At 41.9% G+C, this 22,188-nt stretch overlaps 1 protein-coding gene and 1 non-coding gene across 2 annotated transcripts; both read right to left on the reverse strand.

Moving 5' to 3' along the window:
* Positions 1–894: 894 nt before the first annotated feature.
* trnat-ugu (transfer RNA threonine (anticodon UGU)) lies at positions 895–970 on the reverse strand. The gene has a single exon. It is a non-coding gene; the product is annotated as a tRNA-Thr (tRNA).
* A 128-nt stretch (positions 971–1,098) lies between these two features.
* Positions 1,099–7,049, reverse strand: LOC106610685 (peptidase M20 domain-containing protein 2). The gene is made up of 7 exons (XM_014210153.2): positions 6,589–7,049; positions 6,262–6,410; positions 5,988–6,130; positions 2,205–2,359; positions 1,972–2,098; positions 1,774–1,881; positions 1,099–1,530 (listed from the first exon to the last, which is right to left on the reverse strand). The coding sequence occupies exons 1-7, from the start codon at positions 7,012–7,014 to the stop codon at positions 1,352–1,354; spliced, it is 1,287 nt and encodes a 428-aa protein (XP_014065628.1). The 5' UTR covers positions 7,015–7,049; the 3' UTR covers positions 1,099–1,351.
* Positions 7,050–22,188: the final 15,139 nt, after the last annotated feature.

Genomic DNA, 22,188 nt, shown 5'->3' on the forward strand with positions numbered 1-22,188 from the left:
GCCACCGGGTCAAGCATTACAAAATTGGGTGCAGTATTTTTATTTAAACATCCACTGAAAATGTTCAGTTACAATATGGTTTCTCAAACATCAGACTAATTAATATTGATAACTGGTGCATCGGGGTTGAAAAAAATATTTTTGATTGCAATGTTTTGGGAATGTCAAATTTTGAAATACAATGTTTTGAATTATTTTCCATAGAACGTATAGCCCCTTGTTAATTATATATTTGACATTGAGACGTTTTTTTTTATTATGGTCACGATTAATTCTAAATTCGAACTTTTTGGGATTGCGTCATATTGACTGTGGCCAATGGACAACTAAGCAACTGAAAAACAACATTGATAGGTTTCAGATCTGAAGGCTTGCCCACTGGGTGAAGGGCCTTGAGATGACGTGTATATATTAGTGACTTAGCATGACTATGACGCCTCGGAGAGTGCTAGCCCGTTCAACTCTAAAGCCTGAATTTCAGGTGATATTTTTCATTTTTATTTTCGTATTTGCAGTTCTAAAATATGAACACACTATTTGGATGTTATGTATCGTTGCTTCTGATTTTAAACACTAGTTTGTTGGTAATAAGCAACCATTTCACTTTGTGATAATTTTCACATCAATAGCACAACTACATGTGACACTAATACATAAGAAACAAACAGGTTAGGTTATTTGAAGCCAAATGTACAAATCACCTTAGAATGTTTTCCACTATTTTGATACTTTTGAAATTGTCTCTTGGTGTATATTATTGTGGGAAATTCACTGTATTAGTTGTTTCAGGTTTTAGTATTTTTCCACTTACATTTTAGTCATTTAGCAGACGCTCTTATCCAGAGCGACTTACAGTAGTGAGTGCATCCATTTCATATTTTTTTTTCTCCGTACTGGTCCCCTGTGGGAATCGAACCCACAACCCTGGCGTTACAAACACCATGCTCTACCAACTGAGCCACACGGGACCCGCACTTGAATGCGTTTGAATAAATAACCTCGTTGATAACCTCATATATAGCTACAGGATGGATATATTATTGTCTTACGAGGAGAGATCGTGTCTCCAAATACCCCTTATTTGTATAATCAATATGAGCATAATCACTCAACACACCTATGTAAAGCTATGTTGTGATCATTGTTAAACATATTTAATAAATGTGATGTTTTCTGAGAAAGAGGAAGTCATTGCATCTGAAATGGAAGAACACCTTTTGAACTAGCCTACTGCAAAGTAAAGACATGGAAATTGACATATTACAGTAATTGCAATGCTGTAGTGTCTCATTAGAAGCTTTGCTTTATGCTTCAATACTTCCTGTTAATCACGAGGTCATCAATGTTTTTTTCATGAATGTGTGGAGCCAGTAGTGTCCTTGTCTTTCGGTCCTTGCTCCTGCTTTAGTTTGGCCTCAGAGAATTCCTCCCTCATCTTGTTAAACAGCTCAGGGCAGCACAGCACATCCACAGCTGTCATGGCCAGGGCCTTGGCCGTCCGGAGTGTGTAAAACTGGGCCTTTTCTGCACCTGGACCGTTCAATGGAATAGGCATGTGAATCAGTGGAGGCTGCTGAGGGGAGGATGGCTCATAAGCCGTCCTCCCCTCAACAGCCTCCACTGATGTGAATAATGTCATAATGGTCCGAAAAACAGTCTGTACCAGGGTCCATTTTGTATCCATTTTCTGTATTCACAGTTTATTTTGTAGAGCTTAAAATAGGCTGAAATCAAGTTGAGCAGTACCCATCTGTTTTTATTACTGGATCCTACCTGCAGCTGCAGTATACTCCTCAGTATGGTTCAGCGCATCGGTGCCAATGTAAAAGAAAGGGTGTATCCCGGGGACGACAAATGACACATTGCCAAAGTCAGTGGAACCTGCCAAGACATAGACAAGACTATGAAGACAAGTGCTCATCTCCAGTAATATTACTCGCTCTACAATGATTATTATTTCATTTTTTCTACCTGAGAAATTGTTCTGCACTTCCACAAACTCAATCCCCAAGGCTCGACCATTCTCTTCGTAGAGCTGTGCAAGGGTGGTGTTGGGAAGGATGTTGGAATATGTGTGGTTTGGATAAGTTATCTCCACCTATGAGAAATAAACTTACACGATTTACCCACCAACATATTTTCCCTCAACCTTGATGGTAAACAAGGGACAACGAAAAATATATATATATTTTGAGCATGCTTACTTGGCAACCAGTTGCCATGGCAGCTGACCTGAAGCAGGCCTCTGCCTTGGCTTTGAGGTCAGACAGGTCCGTGACCAGTGGAGTGCGCAAGTAGTACTCCAGCTCGGTGTAGGCTGGGATGATGTTAGGCTTCACTCCACCATGTTTGATGATGCCTGTGGAAGAAGACAAAGAAGAAACCAATTGAACCTTTATGTCTGATAAGGAAGAGGTGTACACAGAGACTGTGAATCAGCCAGGTATGGTGGTTTGTTCAACAGCTGTTACAATATGAAGCCATCAATGGGGTACACAAAGACTTGATACATAACTGCACAGGTGCAACAGGTGAATACCAAAATATTTTTTTAAAGCACATAAAATCAAAACATTACTTTCAATGGTTAAGCCCACACATGCAGGCAGGGGCGCAACTTTGGTTTTAGAAGTGTGGGGGGGGGGACATAATATACACTGCTCAAAAAAATTAAGGGAACACTTAAACAACACATCCTAGATCTGAATGAAAGAAATAATCTTATTAAATACTTTTTTCTTTAGATAGTTGAATGTGCTGACAACAAAATCACACAAAAAGAATCCATGGAAATCCAATTTATCAACCTATGGAGGTCTGGATTTGGAGTCACACTCAAAATGAAAGTGGAAAACCACACTACAGGCTGATCCAACTTTGATGTAATGTCCTTAAAACAAGTCAAAATGAGGCTCAGTAGTGTGTGTGGCCTCCACGTGCCTGTATGACCTCCCTACAACGCCTGGGCATGCTCCTGATGAGGTGGTGGATGGTCTCCTGAGGGATCTCCTCCCAGACCTGGACTAAAGCATCCGCCAACTCCTGGACAGTCTGTGGTGCAACGTGGCGTTGGTGGATGGAGCGAAACATGATGTCCCAGATGTGCTCAATTGGATTCAGGTCTGGGGAACGGGCGGGCCAGTCCATAAAATCAATGCCTTCCTCTTGCAGGAACTGCTGACACACTCCAGCCACATGAGGTCTAGCATTGTCTTGCATTAGGAAGAACCTAGGGCCAACCGCACCAGCAAATGGTCTCACAAGGGGTCTGAGGATCTCATCTCGGTACCTAATGGCAGTCAGGCTACCTCTGGCGAGCACATGGAGGGCTGTGCAGCCCCCCAAAGAAATGCCACCCCACACCATGACTGACCCACCGCCAAACTGGTCATGCTGGAGGATGTTGCAGGCAGCAGAACGTTCTCCACGGCGTCTCCAGACTCTGTCACGTCTGTCACATGTGCTCAGTGTGAACCTGCTTCATCTGTGAAGTGCACATGGCGCCAGTGGCGAATTTGCCAATCTTGGTGTTCTCTGGCAAATGCCAAACGTCCTGCACGGTGTTGGGCTGTAAGCACAACCCCCACCTGTGGACGTCGGGCCCTCATACCACCCTCATGGAGTCTGTTTCTGACCGTTTGAGCAGACACATGCACATTTGTAGCCTGCTGGAGGTCATTTTGCAGGGCTCTGGCAGTGCTTCTCCTGCTCCTCCTTGCACAAAGGCGGAGGTAGCGGTCCTGCTGCTGGGTTGTTGCCCTCCTACGGCCTCCTCCACGTCTCCTGATGTACTGGCCTGTCTCCTGGTAGCGCCTCCATGCTCTGGACACTATGCTGACAGACACAGCAAACCTTCTTGCCACAGCTCGCATTGATGTGCCATCCTGGATGAGCTGCACTACCTGAGCCACTTGTGTGGGTTGTAGACTCCGTCTCATGCTACCACTAGAGTGAAAGCACCGCCAGCATTCAAAAGTGACCAAACATCAGCCAGGAAGCATAAGAACTGAGAAGTGGTCTGTGGTCACCACCTGCCGAACCACTCCTTTATTGGGGGCGTCTTGCTAATTGCCTATAATTTCCGCCTGTTGTCTATTCCATTTGCACAACTGCATGTGAAATTTATTGTCAATCAGTGTTGCTTCCTAAGTGGACAGTTTGATTTCACAGAAGTGTGATTGACTTGGAGTTACATTGTGTTGTTTAAGTGTTCCCTTTATTTTTTTGAGCAGTATATATATATATATATATATATATATATATATATATATATATATATATAGTCAGAAGTTTACATACACCTTAGCCAAATAACTGAGTTTAAATGTATCACAATTCCTGACATTTAATCTTAGTTAAAATTTCCTGTCTTAGGTCAGTTAGGATCACCACTTTACTTTAAGAATGTGAAATGTCAGAATAATAGTAGACAGAATGATTTATTTCAGTTTTTATTTCTTTCATCACATTCCCAGTGGGTCAGAAGTTTACATACACCCAATTAGTATTTAGTAGCATTGCCATTAAATTGTTTAACTTGGGTCAAACGTTTCAGGTAGCCTTCCACAAGCTTCCCACAATAAGTTGGGTGAATTTTGGCCCATTCCTCCTGACAGAGCTGGTGTAACTGAGTCAGGTTTGTAGGCCCTCCTTGCTCGCACACACTTTTTCAGTTCTGCCCACACATTTTCTATAGGATTGAGGTCAGGGCTTTGTGATGGCCACTCCAATACCTAGACTTTGTTGTCCTTAAGCCATTTTGCCACAACTTTGGAAGTATGCTTGGGGTCATTGTCCATTTGGAAGACCCATTTGAGACCAAGCTTTAACTTCCTGACTGATGTCTTGAGATGTTGCTTCAATATATCCACATAATTTTCCTTTCCTCATGATGCCATCTATTTTGTGAAGCACACCAGTCCCTCCAGCAGCAAAGCACCCCCACAACATGATGCTGCCACCCCCATGCTTCACGGTTAGGATGGTGTTCTTCGGCTTGCAAGCGTCACCCTTTTTCCTCTAAACATAACAATGGTGATTATGGCCAAACAGTTCTATTTTTGTTTCATCAGACCAGAGGACATTTCTCCACAAAGTACAATCTTTGTCCCCATGTGCAGTTGCAAACCGTAGTCTGGATTTTTTATGGCGGTTTTGGAGCAGTGGCTTCTTCCTTGCTGAGCAGCCTTTCAGGTTATGTCGATATAGGACTCGTTTTACTGTCGATATAGATACTTTTGTACCCGTTTCCTCCAGCATCTTCACAAGGTCCTTTGCTGTTGTTCTGGGATTGATTTGCACTTTTCGCACCTAAGTACGTTCATCTCTAGGAGACAGAACGCGTCTCCTTCCTGAGCGGTATGACGGCTGCGTGGTCCCATGGTGTTTGTACTTGCGTAATATTGTTTGTACAGATGAACGTGGTATCTTCAGGTGTTTTTAAATTTCTCCCAGGGATGAACCAGACTTGTGGAGGTCTACAATGTTTTTTTTAGGTCTTGGCTGATTTCTTTTGATTTTCCCATGATGTCAGGCGAAGAGGCACAGAGTTTGAAGGTAGGCCTTGAAATACATCCACAGGTACACCTCCAATTGACTCAAATGATGTCAATTAGCCTGTCAGAAGCTTCTAAAGCCATGACATCATTTTATGGAATTTTCCAAGCTGTTTAAAGGCACAGTCAACTTAGTGTATGTACATTTCTGACCCACTGGAATTGTGATACAGTGAATTATAAGTGAAATAATCCGTCTGTAAACAATTGTTGGAAAAATTACTTGTGTCACGCACAAAGTAGATGTCTTAACCTACTTGCCCAAACTATAGTTTGTTAACAAGAAATGTGTGGAGTGGTTGAAAAACGAGTTTTAATGACTCCAACATAATTGTATGTAAACTTCAGACTGTATACCTCCTGTCCCCAGTGAAAGTTGCGCCCCTGCATGCAGGTACATGACAGTAGGAGCCTCTCTCATTCATTATTTACCATGGAGTCTCCAGTCTGGCTTTAACTGCTGCCTCAGAACTGACAGGCTGTTGTACGCCAGCACTGCTGCATCCAGGGCATTGACCCCCTCCCAGGGGTACGCTGCAGCATGAGACGCCTTCCCATGGTACTTCACTGTCACACTGAGAATAGATGAACCAAGATTGAACCAAAATGGAAGCATACACCTTAGCCAAATAACTGAGTTTAAATGTTTGTAAGTTACAATGTTGTCAACTGGAATTGGATACAGACGACAGAAACAGAATCTCACTCTGTAATGGATACACAGGGTAGGAAGGCAACATCCTGCTGAGCGGGGTGAGCCATGAAGACAACATCCATGTCTTCAAATGCCCCAGCCAGGATGAGGTCAACCTTCCCTCCTCCATCCTCTTCTGCTGGGGTCCCAAGAACTGTCACCTATGGCAATGACACATGGCTGTGTTTACTGAGGCAATTTAATCAATCAGTAGGTCAATCGATCATTTATTCAAATGGCAGATGGTGACATTTTATCCATGCGCAATAATTTAGTAAGTGGACAAATGGACACACCTTTAAGGCCACAATATATGCACTCGCTGCTGGAAAAATGTACCTTTACACGGAGAGGAGTCAGACAGTCCGTTGGTTCTCTTACTAATCCTAATGCACCAGTCAGCCCTAGTGCAGCAGCCACACCGACTTCTGCAATAAGGTTGTGTCCACATGCATGGCCAATACCTGGCAACGCGTCGTACTCGCATAGGAATCCCACATTCAAAGCTCTGTCGCCGTCTTTACCACCAAATGGGCCCCATGTCGCCCTAACTGCGGTAGGCAGTTTGTAGTGACTTTCAACTACCCATAAATTATCATCAGAGAGAAAACGAACGAGCCTGTCGTGCGACTGTTTCTCCCCATATGCAAGCTCTGGACACCTCCATATGTCTTGGCTTAGAATAAACAGCTTGTCTTGAATTGTGTCTATGCAGGGTCCAATATTGTGTTTCAACTGCATTCGCGATTGAGAGCCTAGTGCCATAATCTGTTTAGCAGTCCAGCAAACTAGTAATAGTCTTGCGCATACTGATTTTGAGATAATAACTAGGGCAGAGGTGTCTCACCGCCATCTACTGTCTGGAGTAAGAATGTGCACTTATTCAATATGAGGTATCTGAGGAAGGATGTAATTATTATGGGGCTATAATTTAAACCATTCTGAAATTAACTTGATTTTTTTTTTTTTTTTTAAGTAGGCCTGAAAAGCATTTGTCTTAATCTATAGATGGTCATAAGCAAGGCTGAGACTGTTTTGAATGGTGTCATTTTTTGCAATCTCATATATGTAGGCTAAAACGAGAAGCGAATCGAGTGAAGTCCATCAACCTTCTGCATTTCAATCTAATAAAAAGAATCAGAGGTTCTTTTTCACTCTTACTACACTAGAGGGACCCAAAGTAATATTTTTGTGCCGATGCAAGCACCACGCTCCATGGTTGTTATTACTGTATTATATACCAATGCCTACAGCACTTCAAATCCTATTATTTGACAGAATGAGGGTTTTGCAGCAATTATTTCAGAATCCATTTGGTGAAAAAGACAATACACTGTATTCAGTAGAGCATTTGTCTCTCACCTTGAATTAATAATGAAATCCAAACTGACAATATTAGTGTGAAATAAAAGCATAGAAGGAATCAATTATTCCCCCCCCTCCTTTTTCTATTGTCAAGAGTCTTTTTTCATGGTCACTCGAATAATAAAACACTCATGCAGGAAACAACGGAGTACCTTGGGATGGGGCTACACAACTGCGAGCAAGGTCTGACCCAGCGGAACGAGCTCAATTAGTGCCAAATGAATAAAAACAAGACCATATGGCTGTCACGCTACGACAGAGGACTCAAGTGTGTGTGCGTTTGTGTGTGTGTGTGTGTGTGTGTGTTAGAGAGAGCAATTGTGTGCATGCGCTGTGTGTCTGTGTGTGCGCACTCTTCATGCGCGTGTGTGTATAGAGGGGCTGCCGTGTAGGAGTTGGGGGGTTAATTGGGGTCTTTGTCAGCCACAGGAGGAGATGTTGTTGGACAGTGCAGAGCAAGCTGTCACCAGTACCCCTCTCTGACAGGGCCTGTCACTCAGTTTACTTTACACACCACCGGTGTCACTCTCTATTGTCTGTCAATTAGCTGACATAAGGGAAATAACCCTTTTGCTTTCCTATTTTCTTAATCACTGATTTAGTTTGTGGACAGCTGTTTAATTCCACCTGATTACCTAGTAGTGCTTCATACCCTTTCATATCTACCCTGAGAGGGTCAAGACTGTTCCATGCCAAACAATTTCCGTCAGCTTTCGCTCTGTTTCTCAGTGGTGGATAAAACGTTATAATATAATATCTATGTTATTGCACTACTAAAACAGACGGTACAATATTAGTTTAATAGTGTAGAATACATTTCAACTCGTGTCTTAATATGAAATAAAGGTGCCAGGAATGCCAATCTGAATGATGGGCCAAATAAAATCCTTGCCAAATCCATAAAGTTTTCTCTTGCAGCAACGTAGAGACATTTCCTATGTTCAATATTTCAAGTAACCCTTGACGTGATGACTTGATCAGTGCAGTCCGTCAGTGAATTGGCATCAATCCAAAGTAGAGTGATATGATATGCACATATAGGCATCACAACAACAGGAATTCCTTAGGGAATAGTGTGTTGATAGGCAGAATAAATGTGCTCCTCATTTCAATGAAATTAGTGATTGGATAACAAAGACCTGTGTTTAGTGCGTCGTGTGTGTTGTGTGCTATCTTTGTTGTGTGTGGGTGTGTTTACGTGTGTGTTTACGTGTATGTTTACGTGTATGTATGTGTGTGTGCGTGTGTGTGCGCGCGTGAGTGTGTATGTGGTGCGTTTGTCTGTGTGTGTGTGTGTGTGTGTGTGTGTGTGTGTGTGTGTGTGTGTGTGTGTTTGTCTGTGTGTGTGTGTGTTTGTCTGTGTGTGTGTGTGTGTGTTTGTCTGTGTGTGTGTGTGTTTGTCTGTGTGTGTGTGTGTGTGTGTGTGTGTGTGTGTGTGTGTGTGTGTGTGTGTGTGTGTGTGTGTGTGTGTGTGTGTGTGTGTGTGTGTCATTGACTCTCATCACAACCAGTGATGTCCTCAGAGACACACTCAGACAGTACTGATCAGACGGTTTTAAAACATGAGGTTTCAGTCGACTGAGGTGAACTGTCATTCTGTCATTATTTCTGGAAAGATGGAATCTCAATACCACTATCGAACAAAAAGCACACCCCAGCACGCACTGCTCCTCAGGGCAAGAGCTCTGTTAATTGGAGGAGAGGCCGCAGGGCCTCTTGAGGGTGTCTGTTTGTATTCTGCTTGAAAGCCCTTCTTGTCATTTATGTCACACTGCACACACAATCACAGCACTCCTGCTGTGGTAAACACCTTCGATACATTTCTTTTCCCCCTGTAGGTCTAGGTGGAGGTTGGGTGGGATTCTCTCAGTAATGGTCCTGGTTTTGTGAAGACCGAAGGACAAAAACTGTTACAAAATATTGTCCAGGTACTTCTTTGTCTATTAGGTAAAACATAATACAGTATATAAATGCTTGCTAAAACACAAATATTCTCTCCAAAAGCTCCTCCCCAGCATTGTAATACAAAACAATGTTGTAATGCATTTCTCTCCTTAGATAAATTATGCACGGGGGTCCTATTCTTCTGCCTACTTCAGTTCTGTCAGTCAGTGGATTGTGAGTCTCAAGATTCACACAGAGAGCCCATACAACTGCCCAGCTTCTCCCCAATATTCCACTGGAGGAGCGTGTAGTTCCTTTGTGAAACCACAGAAAAGGCTGCTGCCAGTCTCAATAATGTCAGCCTTTGTTGCGAGTCTCGCTGAACAGGAAAGAGTGAGCTGTTCCTCCTACCGCAGAATAGCCTATCAGCAGGGTGGGTGGAGAGGTCTAGAGAATCAAAGGTTAGCACAGTCTCATGGTTTTTCTGTCCACAAAAGGTTAACCGCATGCTGTGCTCAAGTCTGTTGAGAGGCTAAAATGGCATTGTAGTGTTACCATCATAGTCTGAGCGCAGTGCAGAGACAACTACATTCTGGTCATGAAGAGAAAAATAATCATTAGACATTAGGACATCAGACATTTCTCAAACAGACGCATCCAATGCTACAAAAGTACCAGCAATGAGATTGGAACTAAGGTTGGAACTGGTCTGTGTGTCTGTCTGTATCAAACCTATAGTCCCCAATACTAAGCGACAAAGTGTAAACTAATACATACAGACACAACAATCCAGCAGGCAAACAAATCTTCAAAATAAGTCAGTGTTGGTGGAGCGTTCACAGAGTTCAAACGTGGCTCTACAAACATTTTACATTTTGGTAGAGGACCTACAATACCTCCTCTCAGTGAGAGCTTATTACGACTAGAATGTCTTCTACTGACTTGAACATTCAAACACTGAACCCTGCATGTGTGTTCACAAAGACATGAAAGCTAGAGAAGCTACGATCGCAGTGCATTCCCCAATGGAAAGATCTTTGTTGGATATTTCCCACTTGGTAAGGTGAGGACAAGGATATTTAGATCTATTAATATTTTGAAGATGAGCTTTTTGTTTTGGGTCTGTGATTCATTTCTCTCTTTCTCTCATATCTGTGCATCCTTCCATTGCTATTTTCATCATAATGATGCCACATATTTTTATTATTGATTTAGTTCACCAGTTTACATGTTCTTTGCCGTGACCTTTGAATTACAGCAGTTGACTTATCACTAAGGAAGATAGTTAATTTTACCTCAGATTCATCATCATTCATTGTTGAGATGCTGGGTTATAGGTCTTTGAAAAACAGTATAAATAAAACATGGTCTGGTGACGAGGGATTTGAGCACAGGTGGTTGGTGGCACCTTAATTGGGGAGGATGGGTTCATAATAATGGCTGGAACGGAGCTAACGGATTAGTATCAAACACATCAAAAACATGGTTTCCACGTGTTTGATACCGTTCCACTCACTCCATTCCAGCCACTATTAAGAGCCGTCCTCCCCTCACCAGCCTCCTGTGGACTGGAGTGCACCTGTCGAGTATAAAAACATATCGATATCACAAATGTTGCGTTGTCACACTCTGAATACTAAGAAGGCTGGTGTATTCCTCCTCACAGTGGTTCAATTCAAAAAGGTGAAACTGTAGCTCAAAAGTCAAGCTGTTGCTATGAAATGGATCTACTGTGATTTAGCGTAGCAGGCATGAGGTGGGGTGGGTGGGGATCAGATAGGAGTGTAATTGTCCTCAGGTGAACTCTCTCTCTCTCTCTCTGGAACACCTGCAGTCACAAGGTAATATCCACTACCTCAGTGTGGACTGGTCACAGCCACTTGGAGGATACGAGTAGATGTGAGTCATAAACAGGGTTGCTCAGAGGTAACATTAGGTTTTGTTTTTGTCCAAGTTATATGTCGAAAATGTTATCTAAGAAGGTTTAAAGAAACAAATCAAATCTGACCATCTGGGGATTTCAAACTTCTTTCTTTCATTTTTGGTTGGATCTCTAACTTCACAGTTACAAACGTGCATACATGCACGCACTTACGCATTCACGCACGCACTCACTCACTCCAACACATCAGCCAGAGAGCTAGAGTAATTGGTAACTCTCCTATGGGAACTCTGGGGCATCTTCCTTGTCCTTGGTGTTTATGAGCTAATGTGATTGGCCACGGCTTCCTTGGATTCACACTCCTTGAATAATGCACATACTTAATATTCACTCTTAAAGAAAGGGTTTTATCATGACCTGTTCTCCATAGAAAATAGAAGAGGGTGTTTAAATCAAGACCTGACACATTTTGAATATGTATTGTTACACACTGGAGACCATGTCCACAGGGTTACATATTAGTATATGATTTGATTTATTGCAAGTGTTTACTGATGCATTTACTTTGTGCATTCCCTGGCTGTTAGTGTGATACATGTTGTTAAGTAATGTTTCTATAGTATGAAAAAGTATGAGTATCCTAAAAATATTTACTTTGATTCAATTACTACGCATACTACTGAAATGTTCCGCAGAACTAATTCTATTTAATGAATGTCATGTGCTTGATCATTTACATTTAACCTCCAGTGATGACGCAATTCATTTTCTGACTGAAGGATAATGTTGTCTCTACATTGTTTGTCTTCTGCTCATGGACACAGTCGTACAAGAATGATACCATAATATCATGAATATGAAATTAAAAGGAGCCACTCATTATTAATAGCAACTGAACCAGAGTCATGCTTAAATTACTTGATGGATTTGACTGTATTGATCAGCCAAACATCAGCATTCACATCACAAAATGCACATACATTTTGGATGATTTCATGCACAATGCATCATACCCATTAGGTCACATTTGGCCCTTCAACAGTATAATATTTACATAATAAGTAGGGTGTGATTACATTTCATATTCAACTCTTTTTTCCACTAGTTACCACAGCCACAAAGTCCAAATTGGCCTATCATAAAAATGTATTGAAAAAAATAACATTGGTTTTTTTGGTCTTAATTTAAGGTTAGGGTTAGGCATAAAGTTAGAAATTAAGTGAAGTGTCACGACCGTCGTATGAATAATTGGACCAAGGCGCAGCGTGAGTAGAGTTCCACATTTTAAGGATAGTGAAACTTCCAACACAACAAAGATATAACGATCGTGAAATACGTAGCGCACATAGGCACTCATACAAAACAATATCCCACATCGCTGGTGGGAAAAAGGACACACTAAGTATGATCCCCAATTAGAGGTAACGATATTCAGCTGCCTCTAATTGGGAGCCATACACACACACCAACATAGAAATATAATACCTAGAAACCCCCCCTAGTCACGCCCTGACCTAACACACCATAGAGAACCCCGAGGGCTCTCTATGGTCAGGGCGTGACATGAAGGCTAAGGTTAAGGTTAGGGTTAGGTTTAAAATCACATTTTAAGAAGAGAAGTTGCAGAAATAGACAGGGTTTATGACTTTGTGGTTGTGGTAACTAGTGGCGACCAGATTATTGTAATTTATAAACTGGGTGGTTCCAGCCCTGAATGTTGATTGGCTGACAGCCGTAGTATATCAGACCTTATACCATGTGTAACAGTATAGGTTCCGTCCCTCTCTTCGCCCCAACCTGGGCTCGAACCAGGGACCCTTGCACACATCAACAACTGACACCCACGAAGCATCGTTACCCATCGCGCCACAAAAGCCGCGGCCCTTGCGACGCAAGGGGAAACCCTACTTCAAGTCTCAGAGCGAGTGACGTCACTGATTGAAACGCTATTAGCGCGCACCACCGCTAACTAACTAGCCATGGGTATGAGGACGTCGGGCGAGGGGCCTTCAGTACCTCGTGGACTGGGAGGGGTACGGTCCGGAGGAGAAATGCTGGGTTCTGGTGGAGGACATGTTGGACCCTTCAATGCTGCGGGAGTTCCACCGTCTCTGTCCGGATCGCCCTGCACCTCGCCCTCCGGGTCGTCCCCGGTGTCGGCGCGCGGCTCATTGGGGGTACTGTCACGACTTCCACCAAAGTCGTTTCCTCTCCTTGTTCGGGCGGCGGTCGGCGTCACCGGTCTTCTAGCCATCGTCGATCCACTTTTCATTTTCCATTTGTTTTGTCTTGTTTTCCTACTCATTATTTGTTGTGTATTTAACCCTCTGTTCCCCCATTGTCTTTGTGTGGGATTGTTTTGTTGTAAGTGCTTGTGCACTTGTTTACTGGTGCGCGTCAGGTTTTTTGTACCCATATTCTGTTGTATTTTTATGCCGTTGGTTTTTGGATTAAACTGCTCCGTCTACTACCTAGTTCTGCTCTCCTGCGTCTGACTTCCCTGCCACCAGTTACGTACCCCTTTACAGTGTGTGTGTGTTGAGAGAGCAGCACAGCTATTGGCTGAGTCATGTGAGCGAGAGGAGATTAGGCTACAGGTAAAACAAATTCTAAAAAATAAACACTGGCTGTTGTTGACAAGCATATTCAGTTCATATACATATGTTTTATATTTAATTCAGTGATTCAAATTATTACCCCATCCTCAGTAGCCTATTGCAGCAGGCTATTGGGAAACACTTCTTACCTCTTAATAGCCTCGCTATTCATGTTGAATAGATTAGTCTATTCATTTGAAATATGCAAGTTGCTAAATCGTTCAGTTTACATCTTGCCTACATCTTGTCTAGGCTACTGTATACCATCGGAAATGAGATGTAGGCCTATCAGGGGCAATAGAATACTTGCCTTTATCCAAGAAAACCATGGCAAATTTGAATTACAATCATAAACCCAGATTTTAATCTGCAGCCTATGCCTATTGAAATGGGCCATTTGTAGTCTTAATATTTGGCATATAATAACAGCACAATTGCCAGAAAATAGCCTAACATTAGTTTTTATGTTGATCCAAGTTTTTTTTGCTCATAGATTTCGAGATCCTCTGTCCAATTCTCATCACTCAAACTCTCCTGTCGGGTTTATCTATAGTTATGCACATGCGCAAAGGGATTTATTTACAATTATTAACCTGGTTCGAGCCCTGAATGCTGATTGGCTGAAAGCCGTGGTATATCAGACCATATACCACGGGTATGACAAGACTACTTTTTACTGTTGTAATTACGTTGGTAATCAGTTTATAATAGCAATAAGGCACCCCCGGGGTTTGGGCTAGTTTTCAGGCCTTTTGGGCGGGTTTTGAGTGGTCATTAGACTATCAATTTGTTTGACCTGGCAACCCTGCTTTCGAGACATTTTAGTGGGAGGACCACACAACATGTCATCGAATGACTCCCAAGTTTATTTAGATCCGATGGTTATTGGATCAATATTTGTGCATAAATGCGTTTCCACCAACATTTGTCACATAATTAATTTTATTGACAGAAAAATATATTGTCTAGCGTATTTTATTTAGTCGACATTTGTAAAGTTTGCAGACAAATGTTATTTTTCCATCAGGCCTGTCATGACATTTTTTACAGTAATACAAGTGTTCTCACAGGATTGTTCATGAAGTACTGGTGGAGGGGAATTTGTGAATATGAAGACAAAGAAATTGGGAAAATGTAAATATCTGCCATGGTTGCTTTACAAAGACTCATTTTTTTCCGCATGGAGATCTAATTAGGTCAGATTTGATTACTATTATAAAATGTATACTGTCACAAAATCTGAAAAAGAATTCACAGGAAATGATAACGAGCATCTTCACTTTCTGCAATCAGTGATTACTAAAAGAAAGCTTAATGATGGCTTCACTCCATGCTGTGACTAAAGGGATGCAAAATATTGACTTCACCCCTACTATAATCAACAGTAGTATTTCCAATCAGAAACATGTTAGTAGATGAGATGTTTGCCAAAGAAATTGCCATTCATGATAGTACAGACACAAATTGGTCAGAAGAACCTACTATTTGCCCTTCCTCTTCTATAATGGTTCTGTTCAACATGACCAGATAATATTGGTTCCTAATACACTATTTCGGAGCATGGCATCGTTGATGGAATGGCATCATCCCAAATTAAATGTCAATACTGAATCCAAACAGTATATCACTGCACCCATACTCAGAGATGTTTGTTAGCTTTAGAACATCTTGTATCAGTATTCTAAACATGGGAAGATTGTGTTTCTATTAAACGATGTCCTTAAAGCATCAAACGATGAAAATGAAACAGTCTCCTTTGATGAACCGAGAGGGATTTATCTTCTTTGAAAGAATAGAGGGGACGGTGGATGGAAAATAATGACAGATCAGATGAAAAGCAGAAGACAAACCACTGTAATATCCTATGATTATAGATAGAGATCCCGATGTCTACCTCCTGTGACATTACACTGACTTTGTCCCAGCCAGTCGGAACCAAGTCTTGTCTATCAGTGACACATTTAAAGCTCATACATCAATGAAATAATCAATGTTCCCCATTCTGAAACCACTGCTTCCTCAAACAGAATGAAGGGAGGCTGATAATGACCATGTGCTCCAGAGGCCACATCTAAATAATATATTGGGACATCAATTTCACATTTGAGCTTGATGAAAAGTATAATCTGCTGATCTTCCTGTGCGAACAGGTGTCCTTGTTTGACAGTGCCATTAATCAATCAAAACCTAACAATGAACTCCCTTGACCTTGGGCACGGACACAAGTTGGAGTGAGAGAGATTCAATGTAGTTCAAAGGTAAACCATTTAGATGTATGGGCTGGATAGAAGACAATGGGAGATGGATCAGTTTAGTCTCCTGACAAGACATGTGGCATTGGCCTTCACTGGAGAAGCTCTGCCCTCATCTTGACATCTACCATGGTACTGTATTACACCAAGGGATGTATGAAAATACTACCTCAGCCAATGACTGCTATAGCTCTGTACTGTATACTCTATGCCTCTTGGGGAGGTTTACACATGTGACATAATGAGTATCAGAGTGTCTGGTACAGTACGGTCAAAGAGTCTTGGTGAAGTTGCTATGGTGATTTGCCCTCCAATGCGGGTAAAATTGTATTAGTCCTCCTCATAATCTCCCTAAATGTAATTTCAAATGGGGATTGATAATTGCATTTGTCTAGATGTTATTTGATTGGGGACATAGATAGTAGTCAGAGCCAATTGCCAGAGGGATAGAAACAGTAAGAATGTGTGAATTACTACATCACTGGGACAGCTATACAGACACATTGGATAATATGATGATGGTAATCATCACAAAAAGGTTAAGACTATTTGAAGATTTGAACTTCTTTTGACCTTTTTTTGTCTTCTTTTGACCAGGCTCAATTCAGCAAGAAAGGTCAACACATTCACCCACCCGCTAATATATGGAATTGTTTAGCTATTTGATTTAGAATTGTGTGTTTTTTCCCTGGTTTACATTCACCCTATTGCAGGTTTTATTACAGTGCCTTCAGAAAATATTCAGACCCCTTGACTTTTTCTACATTTTGTTGCGTTAAAGCCTGAACTAAAGATTGATTCAATTGAGATGTTGTGTCACTGGCCTACCTACACATGCCCCATAATGTGAAAGTGGAATTATGTTTTTAGACATTTTTACAAATTAATTAAAAGTGAAAAGCTGAAATGTCATGAGCCAACAAGTATTCAACCCCTTTGTTATGGCAAGCATAAAACAGTTCAGGAGTAAAAATGTGCTTAACAAGTCACATAAGTTGCAGTGACTCACTCTGTGTGCAATAATAGCGGTTTTAAAATTTTTATACAAAAATATATAGATATTTTTTACCCCTTTTTCTCCCCAATTTTGTGGTATCCAATTAGTAGTTACAGTCTTGTCTCATTGCTGCAACTCCCATACCGACTCGGGAGAGGTGAAGGTTGAGAGCCGTGCATCCTCCGAAACACAACCCAGCCAAGCTGCACTGCTTCTTGACACAAAGCCCACTTAACCCAGAAGCCAGCCGCACCAATGTGTCGGAGGAAACAGTGCACCTGGCGACCATGTCAGCGTGCACTGCGCCCGGCCTGCCACAGGAGTCGCTAGTGCTCGATGGGACAAGGACATCCCTGCCACTCGAGAGGCCCTCAATAATAGTGTTTAACATTATTTTTAAATGACTACCTTATCTCTGTACACCACACATACAATTATCTGTAAGGTCCATCAGTCAAGCACTGAATTACAAACACATATTCAACTACAAAGACCAGGGAGGTTTTCCAATGCCTTGTAAAGAAGGGCACCTATTGGTAGATGGGTAAAAAAAAAGCATTATATCCCTTTGAGCATGGTGAAGTTATTAATTACATGTTGGATGGTGTATCAATATACCCAGTCAATACAAAGATACAGGCGTCCTTTTTAAATGAGTTGCCGGAGAGGAAGGAAACCGCTCAGGGATTTCACCATGAGGCAAATAGCGACTTTAAAACACTTACATAGTTTAATGGCTGTGATAGGAGAAAACTGAGGATGGATCAACATTGCTACTTTTTGTCCTGAATACATTGTGTTGTTTAGGGTAAATCCAATACAACGGCCACTTATGTCGCTTATGCCTAGAAACGGTCAAATGGTACTGCTAGTGTACATTCAATCCTCAGACACCAGGCAAAATTTTAGAACTGTGTCACAACTAATCTCATTTCCCTCTCAACTGCTTGTGATATAGTATTTGTGCTGCTGTTTAGATTACTGCTCAAAACACTGAAAAAATGATATATTGGAAAACAGATTTCAAAACCAAGCTGCTAATTGCTAATTCAAAACTTCTGTTCTCTCCCAAAATCGAATGGTCTTTGTACATCGCTAGTACTTTCCACAGGTTTCTAAATCATTAAACTAGCTAGGAATCCATCCAATTGGTGCCCCAACTGTTTAGCAAACAATGTAACAAAACAAATAATAGAATTAATAAAGCCACATAAAACATGGTCTCTTTTTTGCTTTCTTGAGTAAGGCAGCTCCACAATGCAGGTGCTTCAGCCTAGCTCAGTGCTTTCTGTGGTGGTGGGGCAGCCAGTGTAAAATACAGAGTGTAGGGGTTGGTAATGTTCTCTAGTTGCGCTGTGATTGCCTCTGTTCTGTCACTCATGGGGACAGCTTGAAAATGCAAGACCCTTAGGGCTTAGATTTACATTAGAAGTGCCCATCCAAGAAGGCTCAAGGTCATTGGCTAAAGATAAAATGACGTCAAATCACTTTATATAGCTTTGATTGGACATGTCAACATCATACTTTCAATATATTAGCTAGCAAGCTAGACAAGCAGTCATCATCATGAATCAAGTTGACAATCTACTGGCAAATCCTTTTCAATTTTTATTTTATTTAACCTTTGTTTAACTAGGCAAGTCAGACGGCCTACCAAAAGGCAAAAGGCTTCCTGCGGGGAAGGGGGTCTGGGATTTAAAAAAATACAAAAATAAATACAATATAAATATAGGACAAAACACACATCACAACAAGAGAGACAAAACACTACATAAAGAGAGACTTAAGACAACAACATAACAGCAAAACATGACAACACAGCATGGTAGCAACACAACATGACAAAAACATGGTAGCAACACAACATGGTAGCAGCACAAAAACATGGTACAAACATGATTGGGCAAAGTCAACAGCACAAGGTCAAGAAGGTAGAGAGAACAATACAACATACAAAGAAGCCACAACTGTCAGTAAGAGTGTCCATGATTGAGTCTTTGAATGAAGAGATTGAGATAAAACTGCCCAGTTTGAGTGTTTGTTGCAGCTCTTCCAGTCGCTAGCTGCAGCAAACTGAAAAGAGGAGCGACCCAGGAATGTGTGTGCTTTGGGGACCTTTAACAGAATGTGACAGGCAGAACTTGTGTTGTATGTGGAGAATGAGGGCTGCAGTAGATATCTCAGATAGGGGGGAGTGAGGCCTAAGAGGGTTTTAAAAATAAGCATCAACCAGTGGGTCTTGCAATGGGTATACAGAGATGACCAGTTTACAGAAGAGTATAGAGTGCAGTGATGTGTCCTATAAGGAGCATTGGTGGCAAATCTGATGGCCGAATGGTAAAGAACATCTAGCCGCTCGAGAGCACCCTTACCTGCCGATCTATAAATTATGTCTCTGTAATCTAGCATGCGTAGGATGGTCATCTGAATCAGGGTTAGTTTGGTAGCTGGGGTGAAAGAGGAACAATTACGATGGAGGAAACCAAGTCTAGATTTAACCTTAGCCTGCAGCTTTGATGTGTGATGAGAGGGGGACAGTGCATCGTCTAGCCATACTCCCAAGTACTTGAATGAGGTGACTACCTCAAGCTCTAAATCCTCAGAGGTAGAAAGAATACCCGTGGGAAGAGGGGCATTCTTCTTACCAAACCACATGACCTTTGTTTTGGAGGTGTTCAGAACAAGGTTAAGGGTAGAGAAAGCTTGTTGGACACTAATAAAGCTTTGTTGTAGAGCATTTAACACAAAATCCGGGGAGGGGCCAGCTGAGTATAAGACTGTATCATCTGCATATAAATGGATGAGAGAGCTTCCTACTGCCTGAGCTATGTTGTTTATGTAAATTGAGAGGAGCGTGGGGCCTAGGATTGAGCATTGGGGTACTCCCTTGGTGACAGGCAGTGGCTGAGACAGCAGATCTTCTGACTTCATACACTGCACTCTTTGAAAGAAGTAGTTAGCAAACCAGGCCAAAGACCCCTCAGAGACACCAATACTCCTTAGCCGGCCCACAAGAATGGAATGGTCTACCGTATCAAAACCTTTGGCCAAGTCAATAAAAATAGCAGCATAATATTGCTTAGAATCAAGGGCAATGGTGACATCATTGAGGACCTTTAAGGTTGCAGTAACACATCCATAACCTGAGATGAAACCAGATTGCACAGCAGAGAGAATACTATAGACATCAAGAAAGCCAGTCAGTTGATTTTTGACAAGTTTTTCCAACACTTTTGATAAACAGGGCAAAATAGAAATAGGCCTATAACAGTTAGGATCAGCTTGATCTCCCCCTTAATAAAGGACAAACTGTGGCTGCCTTCCAAGCAATGGAAACCTCCCCAGAAAGAAGAGACGGGTTAAAAAAGTTGGAGTTAGGCTTTGCGATGATAGGGGCAGCAACCTAAAGGAAGAAAGGGTCTAAACCATCTGACCCAGATGTTTTTTTGGGGTCAAGTTTAAGGAGCTATCTTTAGCACCTCGGACTCAGTGACTGCCTGCAGGGAGAAACTTTGTAGCGGGGCAGGGGAAAAAGAGGGAGGAGCATCGGGGATAGTCGCATTAGAAGAGTGGGATATGAGGAAATGTTGGACGGGCAAGGAGGCATGGCTGAGTCAAATAGGAATCCAGACTTAATGAAGTGGTGATTAAAGAGCTCAGCCATGTACTTCTTGTCAGTAACAACCACATCATCAACATTAAAGGACATGGGCAGGTGTGAGGAGGAGGGTTTATTCTCCAGGTCTTTAACTGTTTTCCAGAACTTCTTGGGCTTAGACCCACAGAGAGAGAACTGCTTCTTAAAGTAACTAACTTTGGCCTTCCGGATAGCCTGAGTGCACTTATTTCTCATTTGCCTGAACGATAGCCAGTCAGCCTGAGTATGCGTGTGCCGAGCCATTCGCCAAATGCAATTCTTGAGGTGGAGTAACTCTGGCTGAACCTGTTTTTAATTCTCAATCCTTGTCATATGAAGAGAAATTATAGATAAAAAGTATCGGTGCTCATCGGCCATTGGACATAAACATCGGCCATTGGAATCAGTGGCTAACTGCAAGCGTTGCAAAGCAATCACTAGCCTGCTATTCAGTGGAGTGGGTGTGTGGTACAATTCTGGGTTTAAGGGTCTCTTTTCCTTTTTAAAAGGATAAACATTCACATGCAACACCATGGTAAGAAAAAGTTGAATACATTGGCCATGCTGTCAATCCAGCATGACTTCTGCCGCGTTAAAAACAACTGGTAACTCGGAACTGGGAAATCTCCGACTTCAGTGAGTTCAAGACAACTGGGAACTCTGAAAAAAAACTAGCTCCGACTGGGAAAATACGTTTTGATCGGTCATCCAACTCTCAATTCCAAGTCGGGAGTTCGGACCTCTTTCTAGAGCTCCGACCTGAAGATCACTGACGCCATGATTCGACCTTGTTTTTTTTCCGAGTTCTCAGTTGTCTTGAAAGCACTAAAAATCCAGAGAATGCCAAAACTTTGATGATGAAGTTTGATTACAAAATTTTCCCACAAGAAGAATCGCTGCACCACCTTCCTGTTCAAGAGAGCACAGCACAACACGGTGAGTCCAAACATGTCTTGCATGATGCTGCATAAAGGATGTAATATGCCAGGGAGATATGTATACTGCAGATAAGAAAGTAATACTAAGTGTATGTTGTGTATTAAGCTGATCATTTGGTCCCTTTCCCCCTCATAACTTAGCCTACTGTTCTGACTTGGTGGTGCACATGTAGCCTATAACCTGTTTTAGAGAAATGTCATCATTGAATATTGTAAGAGCTTTCATTGTCTGCTTATAAGCACCCTTTATGTATCCTATGGTTCTGACTTGGTGTACAGGAAGATTACTGAGAATACTGAATACCATGTTCTGAATCCTGTCGCTGTACATTTCAAAAGTGCTGAACAAATAGTTATATTTACTACATCCGTCTTAGCTCGGTCATT

This window comes from Salmo salar, chromosome ssa09 (assembly GCF_905237065.1).
Source record: "Salmo salar chromosome ssa09, Ssal_v3.1, whole genome shotgun sequence".
In the NCBI taxonomy this organism is placed as follows: domain Eukaryota; kingdom Metazoa; phylum Chordata; class Actinopteri; order Salmoniformes; family Salmonidae; genus Salmo; species Salmo salar.